This window comes from Hylaeus volcanicus, chromosome 1 (assembly GCF_026283585.1).
Source record: "Hylaeus volcanicus isolate JK05 chromosome 1, UHH_iyHylVolc1.0_haploid, whole genome shotgun sequence".
Lineage (NCBI taxonomy): Eukaryota > Metazoa > Arthropoda > Insecta > Hymenoptera > Colletidae > Hylaeus > Hylaeus volcanicus.
This window is the reverse complement of record NC_071976.1, coordinates 23,202,027-23,217,308: the sequence shown is the minus strand read 5'-3', so window position 1 is coordinate 23,217,308 and position 15,282 is coordinate 23,202,027. Positions and strand designations below refer to the sequence as shown.

General features: G+C 37.4%; 1 protein-coding gene and 1 non-coding gene across 5 annotated transcripts in view; both read right to left on the bottom strand.

Annotated features, from left to right (window-relative positions):
* Positions 1-4,990: 4,990 nt before the first annotated feature.
* Trnal-uaa (transfer RNA leucine (anticodon UAA)) lies at positions 4,991-5,074 on the bottom strand. Its single transcript has one exon. It is a non-coding gene; the product is annotated as a tRNA-Leu (tRNA).
* Positions 5,075-7,906: 2,832 nt separating this feature from the next.
* LOC128883132 (transcription factor collier) overlaps positions 7,907-15,282 on the bottom strand; it is a 92,757-nt gene continuing 85,381 nt past the window's right edge. For 2 of the 4 annotated variants that reach the window (XR_008458748.1, XR_008458749.1), the window contains 5 exons: positions 15,062-15,188; positions 14,608-14,910; positions 13,562-13,801; positions 12,916-13,153; positions 11,626-11,755 (listed from right to left, as the gene is read on the bottom strand). Coding sequence is in view for 2 of the 4 variants with exons in the window: in XM_054135148.1 (XP_053991123.1) it covers positions 11,643-11,755; positions 13,562-13,801; positions 14,608-14,910; positions 15,062-15,188 (783 nt within the window). In the remaining 2 variants the exon portion in view is untranslated. Of the gene's footprint in view, positions 11,756-12,915; positions 13,154-13,561; positions 13,816-14,607; positions 14,911-15,061; positions 15,189-15,282 lie in introns of those variants that run through there. The other 2 variants (XM_054135148.1, XM_054135162.1) reach the window with 2 other exon arrangements.

Below are 15,282 nucleotides of genomic sequence, written 5' to 3'. Positions count from 1 at the left end.
CGGTAATGCAGATTACTCTGTCGGTAATGCAGAGTGCTCGGTCGGTAATGCAGAGCGCTCGGTCGGTAATGTAGGGTGATCGGCCGATACGCCAGATCACGCTGTCGGTAATGCAGATTGCTCTGTCGGTAATGTAGGGTGCTCGGTCGGTAATGTAGAGTGCTCGGTCGGTAATGCAGAGTGCTCGGTCGGTAATGCAGATTACTCTGTCGGTAATGCAGATTACTCTGTTGGTAATGCATACTACTCTGTCGGTAATGCAGATTACTCTGTCGGTAATGTAGAGTGCTCGGCCGATAATGCAGGTTGCTCTGTCGGTAATGTGGAGTGCTCTGTCGATAATGCAGATTTATATACATTAACTAGAAATTATTTCATGCTTTTCATTGCATTTTCCCATCCTTTTAAACAATTATATCTAGAGCTAGTGCGTATTCATATAAATTAACTAGAAACTATTTCATACTTTTCACTGTACCTTTTTTGAAGTCGGTTAAATTTTTTTTCCAAAAAATTATTTTATTTCACTCTTTTTAGTGGCAATCTATAACCAATAGGTTTCATGCAATGACACCAGTTATGAGGAATATACAGGATGACCCAAAAACGTTGGAGGTCCTTGAAAAGGCTTGTTCCGCGGGAGAGGGGGGGTTTAAACAATTTGTCCTTAGCGAAAATGTTGCTCGAGGCTTTGTTAAGGATATCTTCCAGAAACAGGAACTCCCAACCAATCAGAGCGCGAGTATGACGGTGGAGCGCCTGCGGTAGCATAGGTCCCGCAGGCGCTCCATCGCCATACTCGCGCTCTGATTGGTCGGGGGTTTCTGTCAATATCTCCTTAACGAAGCCTCGAACAACATTTTCACATTTAAGAAAAAATTTTTACAAATCCCCCCCCCCCCCGCAAGCCCCCGAAACACTCTATTCATGGACATCCAACATTTTTTGGACACCCTGTATAATTGCAAATGGGATTATCAGGAATACATGTGCAAATACATGTGAAAGGATTGATTGCGTTTGGTAAATTCCTTGTCGTGCTACACCAGAGCATAACAATTTTGCACCAACAATGATTTTAAACAATAAAAGTGTCCATAAATTTGTGCAAATGGGAACATCACGAATTCATCTATTATGAAATGCGGAAGGTTCCATCGCGCTCGGTAATTTCCTCATCGAGTTACATCATATAATAGGAATTTTGCGATAACAATAGTTATAAACAATACAGAAATTCATAAATTTTTGCATCTGTGATCATTGCGAAAACCTCTCTGGCAGCAAAATGTAAGGGGTTTCATAGTACGCTTTTTGCGATAAAAAGTGATATAAAGTGGTAAAAAATAAGACCAGGACAAATGTTTTGTTATGGGACCAAATGGCAAATGCTCTTCCAGATGCAAGAAGTTTCAATCTGATTGGTCCATCCGTCTCGGAGTAAGAAGCAAGACAAAATGTTTCTGTTTAAAAAAAAAAGGGGGTAAAAAATGACAAATCACAAAATGTTTCTTTTACGCGACCAACTGGAAGAAATATCCGACAAGATGCAAGAGGTTTCACTCCGATTCATCAAGCCATCTCGACGTAATCGGCAACGTACCTAAAAATCACGGTTTTTTGGTAAAAAGACGGGTAAAAAATGACAAATCGCAAAAAGTCTTGACAGCAGGATCACCTGGGGAACATGCTCTACAGGATGCAACACGATTCATTCCGATTGGTCAAGCCATATCAGCGTAATCGGTGAACAGACATTAAAAAAAAAAAAAAATATATACATGTCGAATTGAGTAACCTCCTCCTTTTCGAAGTCGGTTAAAAATGGTATACCGTTGACTTTATTAAATAGATACCGGCTCCGCAAGTACAGGAGAATTTCAGTTATTTGAATAATTAATTAAACAACTCATCGGATAGATTAGGTAACTGGTCGGACGAGCGACGAAGACACTGGTCGAAAACCTGATCAAGGAACTAGTCAGGCGGACAATTAGAGAAATAGAGAGAAAGCTACTTAGAGACCTAGTCAAAATGCAAATATGACAGTTTCAATCAGAAGACTGATCGCATAAATTAACTGTTAACTATATCATATCCTGGAAGGTAACTCCCCCTTATTAATCAGAGTTATTATCTATTCAGAAGACTAGCGAAAAGTCTGATTCGACTATCAGCTTACTAGTCGGAACACCAATTAGGTAGTGATAAAAAAACTTGCTGGAAAAGCAGTCAGAAAACTGACTAGAAAACTAGTAAATGGATTTATCGCAGAAGTGGCCAAGACACTCACCAGAGAATTGATTACAATACCCATTAGGAAAGTGGTCCAGAAACTGGTTAGAGAACTGGATTCACCCAGGAAACTTGTAGTATATCCAATACAGAAGAACAGTGAAGATTCCTGGCACTCAATAGTCAGAAGTTGTATAGTCAGGAGTAGATTTATAAGGCTATTATCTTTCGCTCGCCAGACAATAATATATTTTTTAGAAATTTTCAATTTGCATAATAAATAATTGTGAAATGTTTACGTTTTTATATATAATAGTAGACATAGTCAAATTTCATGTGACTATATCAGCGCAAAAAATTAGTCAGAGTAAAGAACAAAAATATTTCTTTTAGTGACAACTACTCTACTATTATGTATGAAAACATCGACACTAAACAATTATTTGCTATGTGAAATAAAAATTCTTAAAAAAAATCTTTTCATCTTTCCCGCGTACGATAATAGTCCCTTAACTTTCAGAGAACACACAAGTGCAAACGCAGCTGAATTATGAAGCGTATAATAGAGCAGTAGGAAATGCACTTCGGATAATTGTATCCAAGACTTCAATTTCCATTAACAGCTGAAAGCCTCGTAGCATAAAAATTCTAAGGGTTTCGAGTGAATGACTCCGTCTGACGCAGAGCTCCACTCGAATCTGATTCTGGCAACTTCGCAGACCTTCTCGGTGATTCCATGTAAATTGCACGCTTCGCAAGCGGTGCAACCGCTGTCGCGAAGAATCAGCAACTCCGAAACCAACGAATCACGTTCATGAAGCGTTTCTAACTGCCGCGGCGCGAGACGAACGCAATGAAAGTCGCTTTCTTCGCTAACGTGCAATTTTGTAGGTTGCGCAACCGCGTCGGTCACATGATGCGACTTGAAAGTTGAAGAGCTGTTCGCGTCGGTCACGTGTTGCGACTTGAAAGTTGAAGAGCTGTATCGCGTTCGGTAACAAAGAACGTTTCCATTAAGCTTTACATAAGGTACCCTGCTATCGCTTACGATCGTTATGCAGTTACAAACACTTCACCGATGGCGTGTTTGGGTAAATGAAGTCATTACTCCCGCGGCAAGGGTGGGTGATTTTCTAGAATGTTATTCTGTGTCTGTAGAAGCGTTCGTAGTTCATGTTCGGCATTACAAACACAATTATGCCAATACTATTACTCCAAGCATCGCATCTGTGAAAACAAGCAAGATTGAAAAGTTGATATAATTAGTCCTACAAAATTCTGGCAATGTGCACGGAATGTGTGATTCTAATTTCGACTGAAATTTGAACCAACGAGAATTTTAGTCCCTACGTTTTGACAACTGAAACCGTGCAAACACGTAAAATATAACAATACGGCTGGACTTTAACGCGTAACAACTACCTAACTCGTTGAAGTTTAGAAGCCAGAATTTCGGGCAGCGCAGGAAGCTAGGCCAACTAAATTCTCCGGCTGGTTGCGCCAACTTTTGCCAACTTTAATTCGTATTAACGGTACAGTAAATATGCGGAACGTGTTCGCGGGCCAGCTGACATGGGGATTCGTTGTACTTACTCGGTAACTGCGTATAATTAACGCACGAAAGTGAATCTAAATTCGTGTAATGTCATTCGATTCGTATACTGGATTTCGGAAAACATTTATCTTACAGTATTTCACTCGCGGTTGATGAAGAATGGAAATCGGTAAACCAAAGTGCATCGTAACAATTATGGCGAAGTAAAGTAAAAGTGTAATAATAATATAATCTCTTTAATTTAAGGTCTTGAAAAGTAGCGCCTTTCGGTTGATTAATTCACAACGACGATGTGATCGATCACTCTTATCGCGCATTAGTTGATTGCACGCCTGTTATCATAAGGTGGCAGCACCTCTCGAGCGAACAGTCTGGCTATGATGTACCATTCTATTTATACACTCATCAATCGACTCTTTTTATCAACCAGTGCTATAAACTCATTTTGGTTGTTTTAAATCAATGAATTCTAGAGTAATCCATGCCCCGCGGTGGTCAAGGTCACGGTCATTTTCGTCACTTGACATTTTTCAATAGGTGAGCAACATCACCAACAATATCAGCATGTGAGTGGCACCTCCTGTCCTCACAACTAGAGAAACATGCATTTCTCGCAAGTGCTCGGTCCACCTAACATTTCTATGTAGTCATTTTCGACCGATTCATAGAAATAGTTACATTAATTATTAACACTATTTTTGACAATTGCTTCTTAAAAGGCCACAAACGAGACAATATTTTCAATTTTCTTCAGATTTTTTAAACCATGACCGCTATAAAAATTATTCATTTGTTTAAAAAAATTGTAAAATAATTAGTGAAAACAATTTCTTTTGATCGGCACAATTGCTAGTTGGTACTTCATTATGTAGTTCATTATGTATAAGCTATATAAAAAAAAACTGATTTTCAAACACCTGTAACATGCATATTTTCTGAAATTTCGATAAATCCTTTTAGATATGTTCAAGTATCACTTAAGACTTCAACATACTTCAAATTGTACAAAGTCTGAAATACTGCTCTATTTAGTGTTTGATTTTGCGTGGAGTAACCCGGATTTATATCTATTGAAACATATTCTTAATAAAAATTATAATTATAATGTTTGTTATTTGAACGCGATGATTGCATGATCATTTAATAAATCGCTATTGAATTATTTTCGTCTGCATCATTTTAAAGAAAAAAAAAATTATTTGCCAGGTGTGGGGTTCGAACCCACGCTCCCAATTGGGAACCAGAACTTAAGTCTGGCGCCTTAGACCGCTCGGCCAACCTGGCTTCGTGTTGATACCGTTCTTTGTGTTGCTATCTGTATGTAATATCGAAAAATCAATACTATACATACTCAATTTCACACACTACTCTAATAATTAATCCTAAATAATAAATTCAATATTCTTAGTACTCATTATACAACAAAAATATATTTTTCTATTTTTGGTCGTTACTTTAAATAAAAGACCAAAGTCGGCATGTATTACCATTTTCAATAATCTTTTTTCTCTAAAATATATAGAATACCTTTATTTTTACTTTATTCTACTTTATTACTTTAAATAAAAGATAAATGTCGGTACATATTTACATTTTTAATATAGTTTTAATATAGTGTTATTGTTTCATCTGTTACTTCTTCAGCTTTTATATCTACATACAGTATCGGAAATTCCGCAGAAACTGACACTACCCATGGCTTGGATGGTGCTGCCCCTCATTTAGGACATTCTGTAGATCCTTACAGATTCCTACCAAGCTTCAGTTGGTAAACAGTTACCTACATTAGAATATGCTCATCCAGAAGTTTTTGTGTTAGATTATACTACTGGCGCTACTGGTAGGATAAAAATAGAATTGTTAACAAAATTATTTTTAATCCCTTGCGTATAGAATAATTTCCGCTAAATTCGTCTCATTGACATTAATAATGATTTTATTTAGACAAAAATTGTCCTACTCATGGAGTATAGTTTCTCAAAGTGAAACGCGTAACGATAAAGGCGACACCCTGCCATATTGAAATTCTTGAATTTTTATTCAATTACAGATCTTACTATTAAGTTCGCGCTATTGATTTTCAAATTTCGAGTTCAGATATAGAATCTGTATACCAAAAATTTCATCCAAATCGAATCACTTTTCCCATTTTGGTGCGCCATATGTGATTCGTCATTTTGAATGTTTAAATTTTGACTGATTACACTAACAGGCGTAGTTTGTTATTAAGACAACTCCGCCTAGAAAATCCTTTACAAACAAATATGTCTATTTATACTTGTACTATTAATCTTTATTTTATTTATGATAGGCTGCAATCAGCGTCGCAACGTTTAATTGCAATTTTTTTATCCTCTTAGGATCAGTTGTTCTCTTCGATAGTCTGCTGGTATATAAGAGATAAATAATGTACTAGTATGTATACATATAAGATATCTGTAATTGTCTGATGCTGAGGATTGCTGAGAGCGAAGGAAACCCAATAGCCTTGAATGAGGATTAACGGTAATCAGCAGATGGTAATATTCTTTTACATCGATAACAGGACAATGCAGAAGGGTAGCGTCACTAGGGTTCACAAACAGAATTCGAATGGAGTCGACTCGTCGAAAGAGCAGATCTTATTGCGGCAAACTGGCAAGGGTGCATCACCGGATTGCTCCTATCCCTGCCAGCCCCTGATGGTTCATCCCCTTTGACACCCGACTCAAATTCTAGCCTGACATCGCTGTGACGTGAAGGGCGCACGCACCACCACGTCAATATACATATTTTGATGCTGGTGAAAGCCATAGCAACGTAAAAAATAAATATCACGGAATACAAACAATATCGACATTGTTTTTGCAAAGAAAGCAAACGTAGTATTAACACTAAAAGTAACAAGTCAGTGTATTTCACTTATTGCTTCTATATTTCTGTCGATTTATTATTTTTTCCTGTTAGTTTCGCAACTTATATAAATAACTAATTTTTTTGTACCGCATTTATTTGAGAGATTTCCAAGAATATGTAGAATATCATTGATTATACAAAAAGAAGTTAATAAACTACGATTTCACATAGTTTGTTTGGAAATCATTCGGTGTACAAATACTTTTTACACCCACTGTATAAGAAGTTCAGCTTCGGAATATGCATTCATCTACGACATTCATTCGTTTACGGTTAAGTAGATATTGCGTTGGCCGATTTTTGGGGTTTTTCAATTAGTCACGACATGTGCTGATAGATTACAGAAAATAATAGCGGGTGGGCAAATCACAGATGAAAGAGTATGTTTTCACAGGAGTGGGCAAGGGAGCCAATATTGCGAGAAAAATGGTTTCGTATTGTACCCATGTAACGTTTGCAATAGGGCACGTGACACGCAACCCGCCCGCCACGTGCCGGCCAATCTAAATCTAATAACACAAACAGCCTTACAGTAACATGTATTGTGCACGCTACCGTTTGGCGGCTGGAGGTAATAGGACACCATGTGAACTAATCGGTATGAAGTGGTCCTCCAGATCCTGTTTCGTTATTTGTTGATTCTGACGTGGTTTCTCTTGGGAGAAGAAAACACGGGAGTAGAAAACGTTCTTAATGAGGTGAAGGCGACGAACGGACACGGGATTATCCTTTGATAGACAGTGACTGTGCAATTTAATGTTGTTACGAAATATGAATATAATGTTCACCTAAATAAAAAATCTACAAAGCTACAAATTAATTTGCAAACCAAGTAAGAGGTACAACACGTTAACATTAGAATACTAAACAAAATGTGTTTAACTAGTAAATGGAATTGTCTATTGTGCTTCTTCTTGGAAGAACTCTGCAACATTCATTGTCGTAAGTATAAATTTGTTCAGTTACTTAATAATTCAAAGCGACCTGTCATTTATGTTTAGAGAATGCAAATTCGGTTCTTTAGATACATTACTGAAACATTAAGCGTTTAAGAAGATTTAAGAGGAACATTTCAATATAATTCAAATGGAGGTTTAACGTACATTAGTTTCGTGCTATTAACTATAACAATGAACTGAAAAGCATGTATTAATTAGTTCAATACTGTTTTATTTGAAAAATATTACAAATAAATAAGCTTCGTTTTATTTTAGTCTTTTATTATGTGACTACAACAGTATTCGGGTAATAAATATTATTTAAACAATTATATAAAAACAAACACTTACATCGCATAACTACAAACAAGATTATAACTATGACTACTTCTTCTCTTCTATCTTATACAATTAAAGATACATATGAGATACGAGTATGCTGAAAATCAAAATTACATTTCATCATTTAGGAATTATCATTATTAAGGTGGAGATTTCGAGAAAATCAATGATCTAGATAACTGTACACGTGTCGTGAATTTAGTTGAATAATGTCTATTTGTGTTTATCATACTTACCGCTGCGTGAAACCAATAAAATTACTATTCCAAGTATGCAACAACGAACTAAACTGAAGATGGGTACCGAAAAATGAATCACAAACAATTGATTTTAATTCTCAAAAATGTAAGTTTAATTTATTTTAATATACACCGACGAGTGTCTGTACGCGCATACGCGTGCTCATGTGTGTGCCCGCGCGCGTTCGCTCGCATGCGTACAAGAAAGACGCGCCATGTAAAAGATGACATTGCGTGATCGAACGAAAGTGATAATCAATATTGCAACCAAGATCACAAGATCACAGAGCGTGTGGCTCCTAGACAACTAGTGCACCCTCCGCGGCGAAAGGATGATCACCGAGTCGATATGCAAAAAGGAACTGTACTACAATAATTTTCAACAATTGCTCGTTCCGACAAACGATACGATCTACGCTCGTAAACTGCTGCAAAAACTGTACTAATTAGGGTTTTCGATTCTGGTACATGCTTCGTATACTTTCGTGTGATTCGTTTGGTGCGGGATTTGTTTTGGGCCGGCGTATCAAACGATCCAAATCAACTATGCGTTTTATACAGTCGTCACAGGCCGATCCAGTCTTTAACGTGGTCCTTTCAGTTTTACTGTTTACCGATCGTTTCTCATTCGGACTTAATTTTCGTCTTCTACTATTTTACTACTTTGAGTCGCGACACGGACAGCTTGAGAGAAACGAAGTCTGATTACGTAGCTGGTCGTGAAAAACATCGTGGAATGTACAATTGGTGAAAGAATTATGCGCTTAGTGAACTCTTTTTGGCGTACTCGAATCATGTCAAGTTTGAACTTCTTGTTTCGGATAAATGAACACAGTAGTCGACGCCAGTTGACACTTTGCCAACCGGTCACAAACACATTTGCGTTCTCTGGGCCTAACTTTACTTTCTGATCATATATTAAATCGTGTTAACTATATCAATTTAGATAGTATCGTTTAATTTTTAACTGAAATTCTAAGCAGTGGGTGTAGGCACACTTGATGTACGTCTTAAAGAACTTCATCCTTGTTTTAGCTTCTCTTGAAAGATTTATGTTTGAGTAGGCTGCAAGACCATATTTTAGAAGAACAAATAGTAATTGTACGCCAATATAGCATTAATCTATGTGGAATAGCAAAGAGCATTCCATGTGGGTAAATGCTTATATTCTATATCATTCCCGAAAAAAATGATTAAGCATACATGTAAACAGAGTTTATCGAAGTTTATTTAAATATTTCCTTTTTATATTCAATTGCAAAATAGTTTCGTCTTGAAATAATCGGTTAGCAAGGCGTTAACAGGATGAAGACGAGAGAATCTACTCTAGTCGCTTTAATTTTGCATTGTCTTTTCCACCGACTATACGCACGTTAAAAAATGGATCGCCGCCATACCATCATACAATCATACGTATTAAGCTACGGACGCTCTATGATTATTTACACCTATATATAATAATTTTTCGTCCTACAATCACGTTAATATCGTTTCGTTGGATTCCTAGAAATAATTCTGTCGTTTTGTACATCGTAACAATATTTACAAGAAAATTTACAAATTACAAGTTAGACGTTACGCTACCTAGCTGATATTGGTTAGTCTCTTAAAACGTAGGGGTAGGAAGATAAAATTTCAAAGTCGAAAATGCTCTCTAAAACTAGGATGTCTGTTATTCAATGATAAGCGATATGTCCGTCAAGTGGTGTCTTATTCGTTCGACCCTCATCAGTTCTACGCTTGATTTGATATAAAATTGCTCGACACTTCAAAAATACTCTTTCGTAAGTTTCGATCGCTCGACGATTCCATGTACGAGAAGAGACACAGGCTAAAGAAGGTGTTCGAATCTATCGATAAAAATGTCGTGTTTAGGATAGCTATGCCAAAAATAGCGATATTAATGACACGAGGAGACTATGGTCGTTCGATTGTTTGCCACGAATTAACCGTTTCGTTGGCAAGATTAGGGTACTCGTATACCACATGCGAAGGTGGTTTTTCCAAGTAGAAAGTAGAGAATATAGAATATAGTATGGAAAGTAGTTTTCCAAACGAATGCCCGACTTTATCATTGTAAGCCAAGTTGAGAATTATACTCAAGAGATCTAATGAAATTTATGAGAATACTTTCGCGCCCTTCAAAAATGACTTTCGTCTTTGCACGGCGTACGTACAAGTATAATGCTTTCATCAGAGAAGGGCTAATAGTTTGTCACCTCGTACAAAAGTTTCTTTGTAATTCTTAAAATCAACAATTTCAATGTAACTGTTTTTTTTTCGTTACAATAAACTTCACATCAACACGTTCGTATTCGAGGATCGAACCTTCTCACGAACCCAATTAATCGTTTCTCGTTGAATCCACGTTGAAAGTTCCTCGTGATCGGATAAAACGAATCGCCATTGTCAAAACAGTTGTACACTTTCATGCTCGTAACATTAATTAGGAGTGCTTTAACCGAACGACCATGTCAATAGATGCAGAAAACACTGTGTTCTTCGATATGTATCATTCCTTAACTTATTGATCGTTAATCGTAAAACGTTATCAACTTTTGCACTGGTTTCGATATTCTCCAAAACTTAATTCATCTCTCAGCGCCGACGAACAATGACGCGCAGATGTCATTGCAACGTTCACGTTTGCTTCTGTCGCACGTTAATTGGTTAACCCTTTGACTGCGAAGGGCGTACATATTAGTTCATAGAAAGTCAACATATATATATATTGGAATCCAGTAACGAAACGAAGTCCGGAGCCCTACGTAAAGTGGATGAAATTTTTAAAAAATAACACCTTATAGAGAATGAAAAAATGAAAGTTCTTTATATTTACAATTTATTGATTCGACATTTAGTTTCAAATGTAACAATTAATTGTAATTAAAAACGTTGATTTCGACCGCGAACTTCCGTTGATACTTTTTAACGGTGAAAATGGAAAGCATCGTTAGCTGGCAGCTACTCGTTTGCAATTAAATATTAATCGGTTAATTTGACTACGTACCTATACGAAATTTGAAAGAATTCGAAAATGTAATGAAATTTCAGGGAAGAGGACTTCTAAATATTTAATTTTTATTTTCTAGACTAAACTAAACTAAACTGTAAATATAAGAAAGTTTCGTCTTATCACTCTCTATAAGGTGATATTTTTTTTAAATTGTTTTAACGCGGGCACTTAAACTACGATCGCAACCCTGTTCGAGCGACACACCCCTTAGAATTTCTAGCTAAAATCGACCCGCAGTCAAAGGGATAAAAAGCAAACGATGAATCGAAAGGACCGATTTCAGTTCATGAAAGCGATTGTCAACCACGAATGTAATGATTATGAGAACGTTAAAGTCCGCTGGAGCAGTTCGTTTCGGCGGATTTCGCTTCCCTGAAGACGCAATCCCTCGATATTTTCGTTGGCGCTTACATCTCGTAACACTATTTGTTACTCGACGATAGCAACGGACTGGCGGCGTTTGAGTATCCTTGGCTGCAGGTGGGTAACATAAATGGATTCATGTTGAATGGTGAACCGACAACCTCTCCTAGTCCTGCAACATACCCACTGTCGGTTATACGTTAGTGTAATTCATCGTGACTCGGTGAATACAGAATAGTCAATAAATTAAAATAATGTTAAAAATAATAGTTAAAATGATGCGTTACTGGGGGCGTTTGTTTTTAGAACTTTGGTTAAACAAGTCGATTTATTATTCATTGACATATAGCTTCATAATTATAAATATTTTCAACCAAGTCACTGATCGTCTTCTGGTACAATAATTTATATTAATTAATACCCATATAATAATTAACTTATATCGTAACACAGTTTACGTTAGTTAATATAGACTGTTATATATTTCAAAATGACCACTGAAATGGTACAAAGTGTTAGTGCTTACTAAGTTTCATGTCAATAAATAATATTATAGTTTCCATAGTTGTTTCTCGAAATATTTACTCGATTAAAAAATGGAGGAAGTAATTTTCAATTTATAAAGGTAGAAGAGAAGATTTTTTGTAGTAGATATTTAATTGTTTCGCTATGAAAATAATATCCTTCTTTTTTCTATCTTCAGTTTGAAAAGAAGTAATTTAGTTTGAAAAGTATGTACTACGTCCACAGTATCTCTAGTTATATGCATTTAGATTGAAGGCTGGGGTGCATTACAAGATGAACGGGGATCCGTACTCGAGACGTCGTTCAGACACGTGCCAACAAAACGACCACACTAACGACACAGTAACGATCTTGTCGGCCAAGTGGCACTCTTAACAATCGGTGGCAATAAACGATATTACACAGGAGAGCACTTCCATTTCACGATAATAATAAAGCTTCGCCAAGGTTTCTTCTTACTTCAGCACACGACATCATTACGTTACATAATTGCAGTTTAATGAATTTTATGTAGCAATTTCTTCATCTTTTAAATCTGATTGTTTGAATTCGTATGAAGTACAAATATTGTACGAAATGATTTTTTATGATGATTTTTATAAACTTGTTTCACCTGCTATGAATTTTTCTGAAGTCACTGAACGTTTCAAAACAACATATACCTCGATTACATAATCTTCCATCATAGACCAAGTTGCAAAGTAAAAATGATAACGTGACCGAATTATTAAAACTACTCTCTGATATCGAATTAGTCGAGGACGGGAATAGGTTATCAACGATTCAAACATGAACGTGTGTACATACATTCTCGAATCTGGTCTCTCGTGCATGTTTCTCATAATTCTTTAATCGCAGTGCATAGGGTGGTTGTGGTGGTGATGATGGTGGTTGTGATGGTGGACGGTTAGCGGTTACTGGGCGGCTGTGGCGAGGTGGTGCTGTGTGGACCAGTGCGGTGGGACTGAGGTGGTCGGTGGTCGTACTACGGGGGCGAACGCACTCCCGTCCCCGGACGTATAGAAAATGCCATACTGTTCGTGCGCTAAAACGAAAATTTCACATAAGGAAAAATCATAAAGTGCGTGCACTCAAACGAAATACTAAACGGAGACTAAACACAAGAAGCGCCGTGCGTGTTAGGACTTCGTGTACACGTACCTACATGCATGCGTTCATAATGTAACGAAAATAATGAAATTCTGAAGCTGAAAATTACAAAGTATGTCTTGAAATATCAATGCTGCAAATACGTGGTGTATAAAATAGAAAGATTTTCGTAAATTTTTCGTAACTAGGAATAGAATTCGAAGTAACGTGAGTTCACGTCAACGGTCACGAATGCGTTAATAATTTAGTCTGTTCCTCCCTCTAATTACAAAGATATAGTTGCATATACAATAGGTACGTGTTGACTTTGGTAGTTGAAACAAATCCATATAAAAATACTTACGTGACGTGTAAAGGGTTGGGCTACCGGTGTAGGGGTTAGCGACTGAATAGCTTCCATTGGTGCTGTGGCTGTGAGGTGTGCTGGCTGAACTTCCGCAATAACCACCACCGGTTACAACCCCACGTGGGCTTGCGCTACTGCTCTGCCTATAGGCGTCTACGTTACCACCGACGCTTCCTCCAACGCTACCACCGCCACCGCCGCCTCCAGCACCGGCTCCTGTCGTCACGGAACTACCGTCTAGAAATAGAAACCTGCCCGTCAGACGAACCCGTCAGTATTTCATCATTCTGTTAGCGTGTTGCCTAGTGCACTGGAACAAACAGCTAACGCGGAAACACGAATAAATGCGTTGCGCGATCCCTGCACACGAGTCGGATTTAGTTACGCAGAAAAAAAGGGACGTGGTGGAGAGCAATCTGAGCATTACAACGCTTTGAATGCGAAGTGGCGCTTTTGAGAAATGTAGGAGGGTCACTCCGAATTAGGTTTTTTTTTTTTTTTGTGAAATTGAAGTACGATACGGTCCACGTATAATAGGGGATTGGGGCCAGTTTTGTGTCGTCATTTCTCTGGTTTGCGTTATTTTCGGTTGTTTAATTCATTCGCTGCTAGGCAAATTTAGAGTGTTTCATCTTGGACAAGATTTAATACAGATGTGTAATCAAAGTTATTAGTTCTATATAAAATTATAGAGAACGTTGGAAGAATATATTTCTTGAAGCTTCCTCTGCAAAATAAGGTTATTGATAATCGATTTCTACAGGTAAATGTCCATCTTGCTTTCACGCTAGATAGTAACATGTACATATTACTCGAATCCAATCTGCAGACGAAACTCTACAATAATTTCTGAATATTTCCTCGTCGTTGAAAGAAGTTTGCACACTTCGGATACCGTGCTGGATTAATATTTAGAAGAGTATTAACCTATGTTGCAGCGGTAATTCGCAATTAGCGCGACTCGATATTTCACCCCTCTAATTAAGTGGATAAAGTAACGAGTGCTTTCACGGACTGGCCATAGAACAAGTTTTAATATTTACCGTCTGTCCATTTCGCCGCACTACCATTCTCCTGTACCGCCACTGCAAGTTGCCCTGTATATGAATTGAACGCCGTCGCCGAACTGGAGGTGGGGGGTGCGGGTGGATGGCCCGATCCTGGACTCCTTGGAGCACCTGTGATTCCCGCGTTTCCGCTTCTGGGCATACTATATAAAGCTTCTGCAAGATCTGCCGCCCTTTTCAGTATAATTTCCTTCGGTAATTTCTCGGGGTCACCAGGATGTCGCGGAATAAGTTTCTGTAACCTTTGGAAGCCGTAGTCGATCGTAGGTTCATTTAGTGCTGGAAAATATGTAAAAGGGTTCATCGTTTTAATCGCGATACGTAACAGTTAACAAATTTAATTTTACGATACGGCATAGTGTTACTTTTTTGTTATTTGATCGAGAAAAATGTTTGATAACCTATTAGAATACATAGTAGATATACTTACAAACATAAACGAATCTACCAGGCGCCCCTTTGCAAAATTGTTTAGTCTTATAAGATAGTGTGACTTCAACAACACCTGGTATCTGCCTTGGCGGAGTTTGGACTCTGATTGCGTTTGGTGTGATCAACTAAAAACAAACAATTAACAGAGTTCATATACATGACTAACACACAATGTTATATATTCTATATTATTATTTTCCTTTGATTTGAAATATTGAT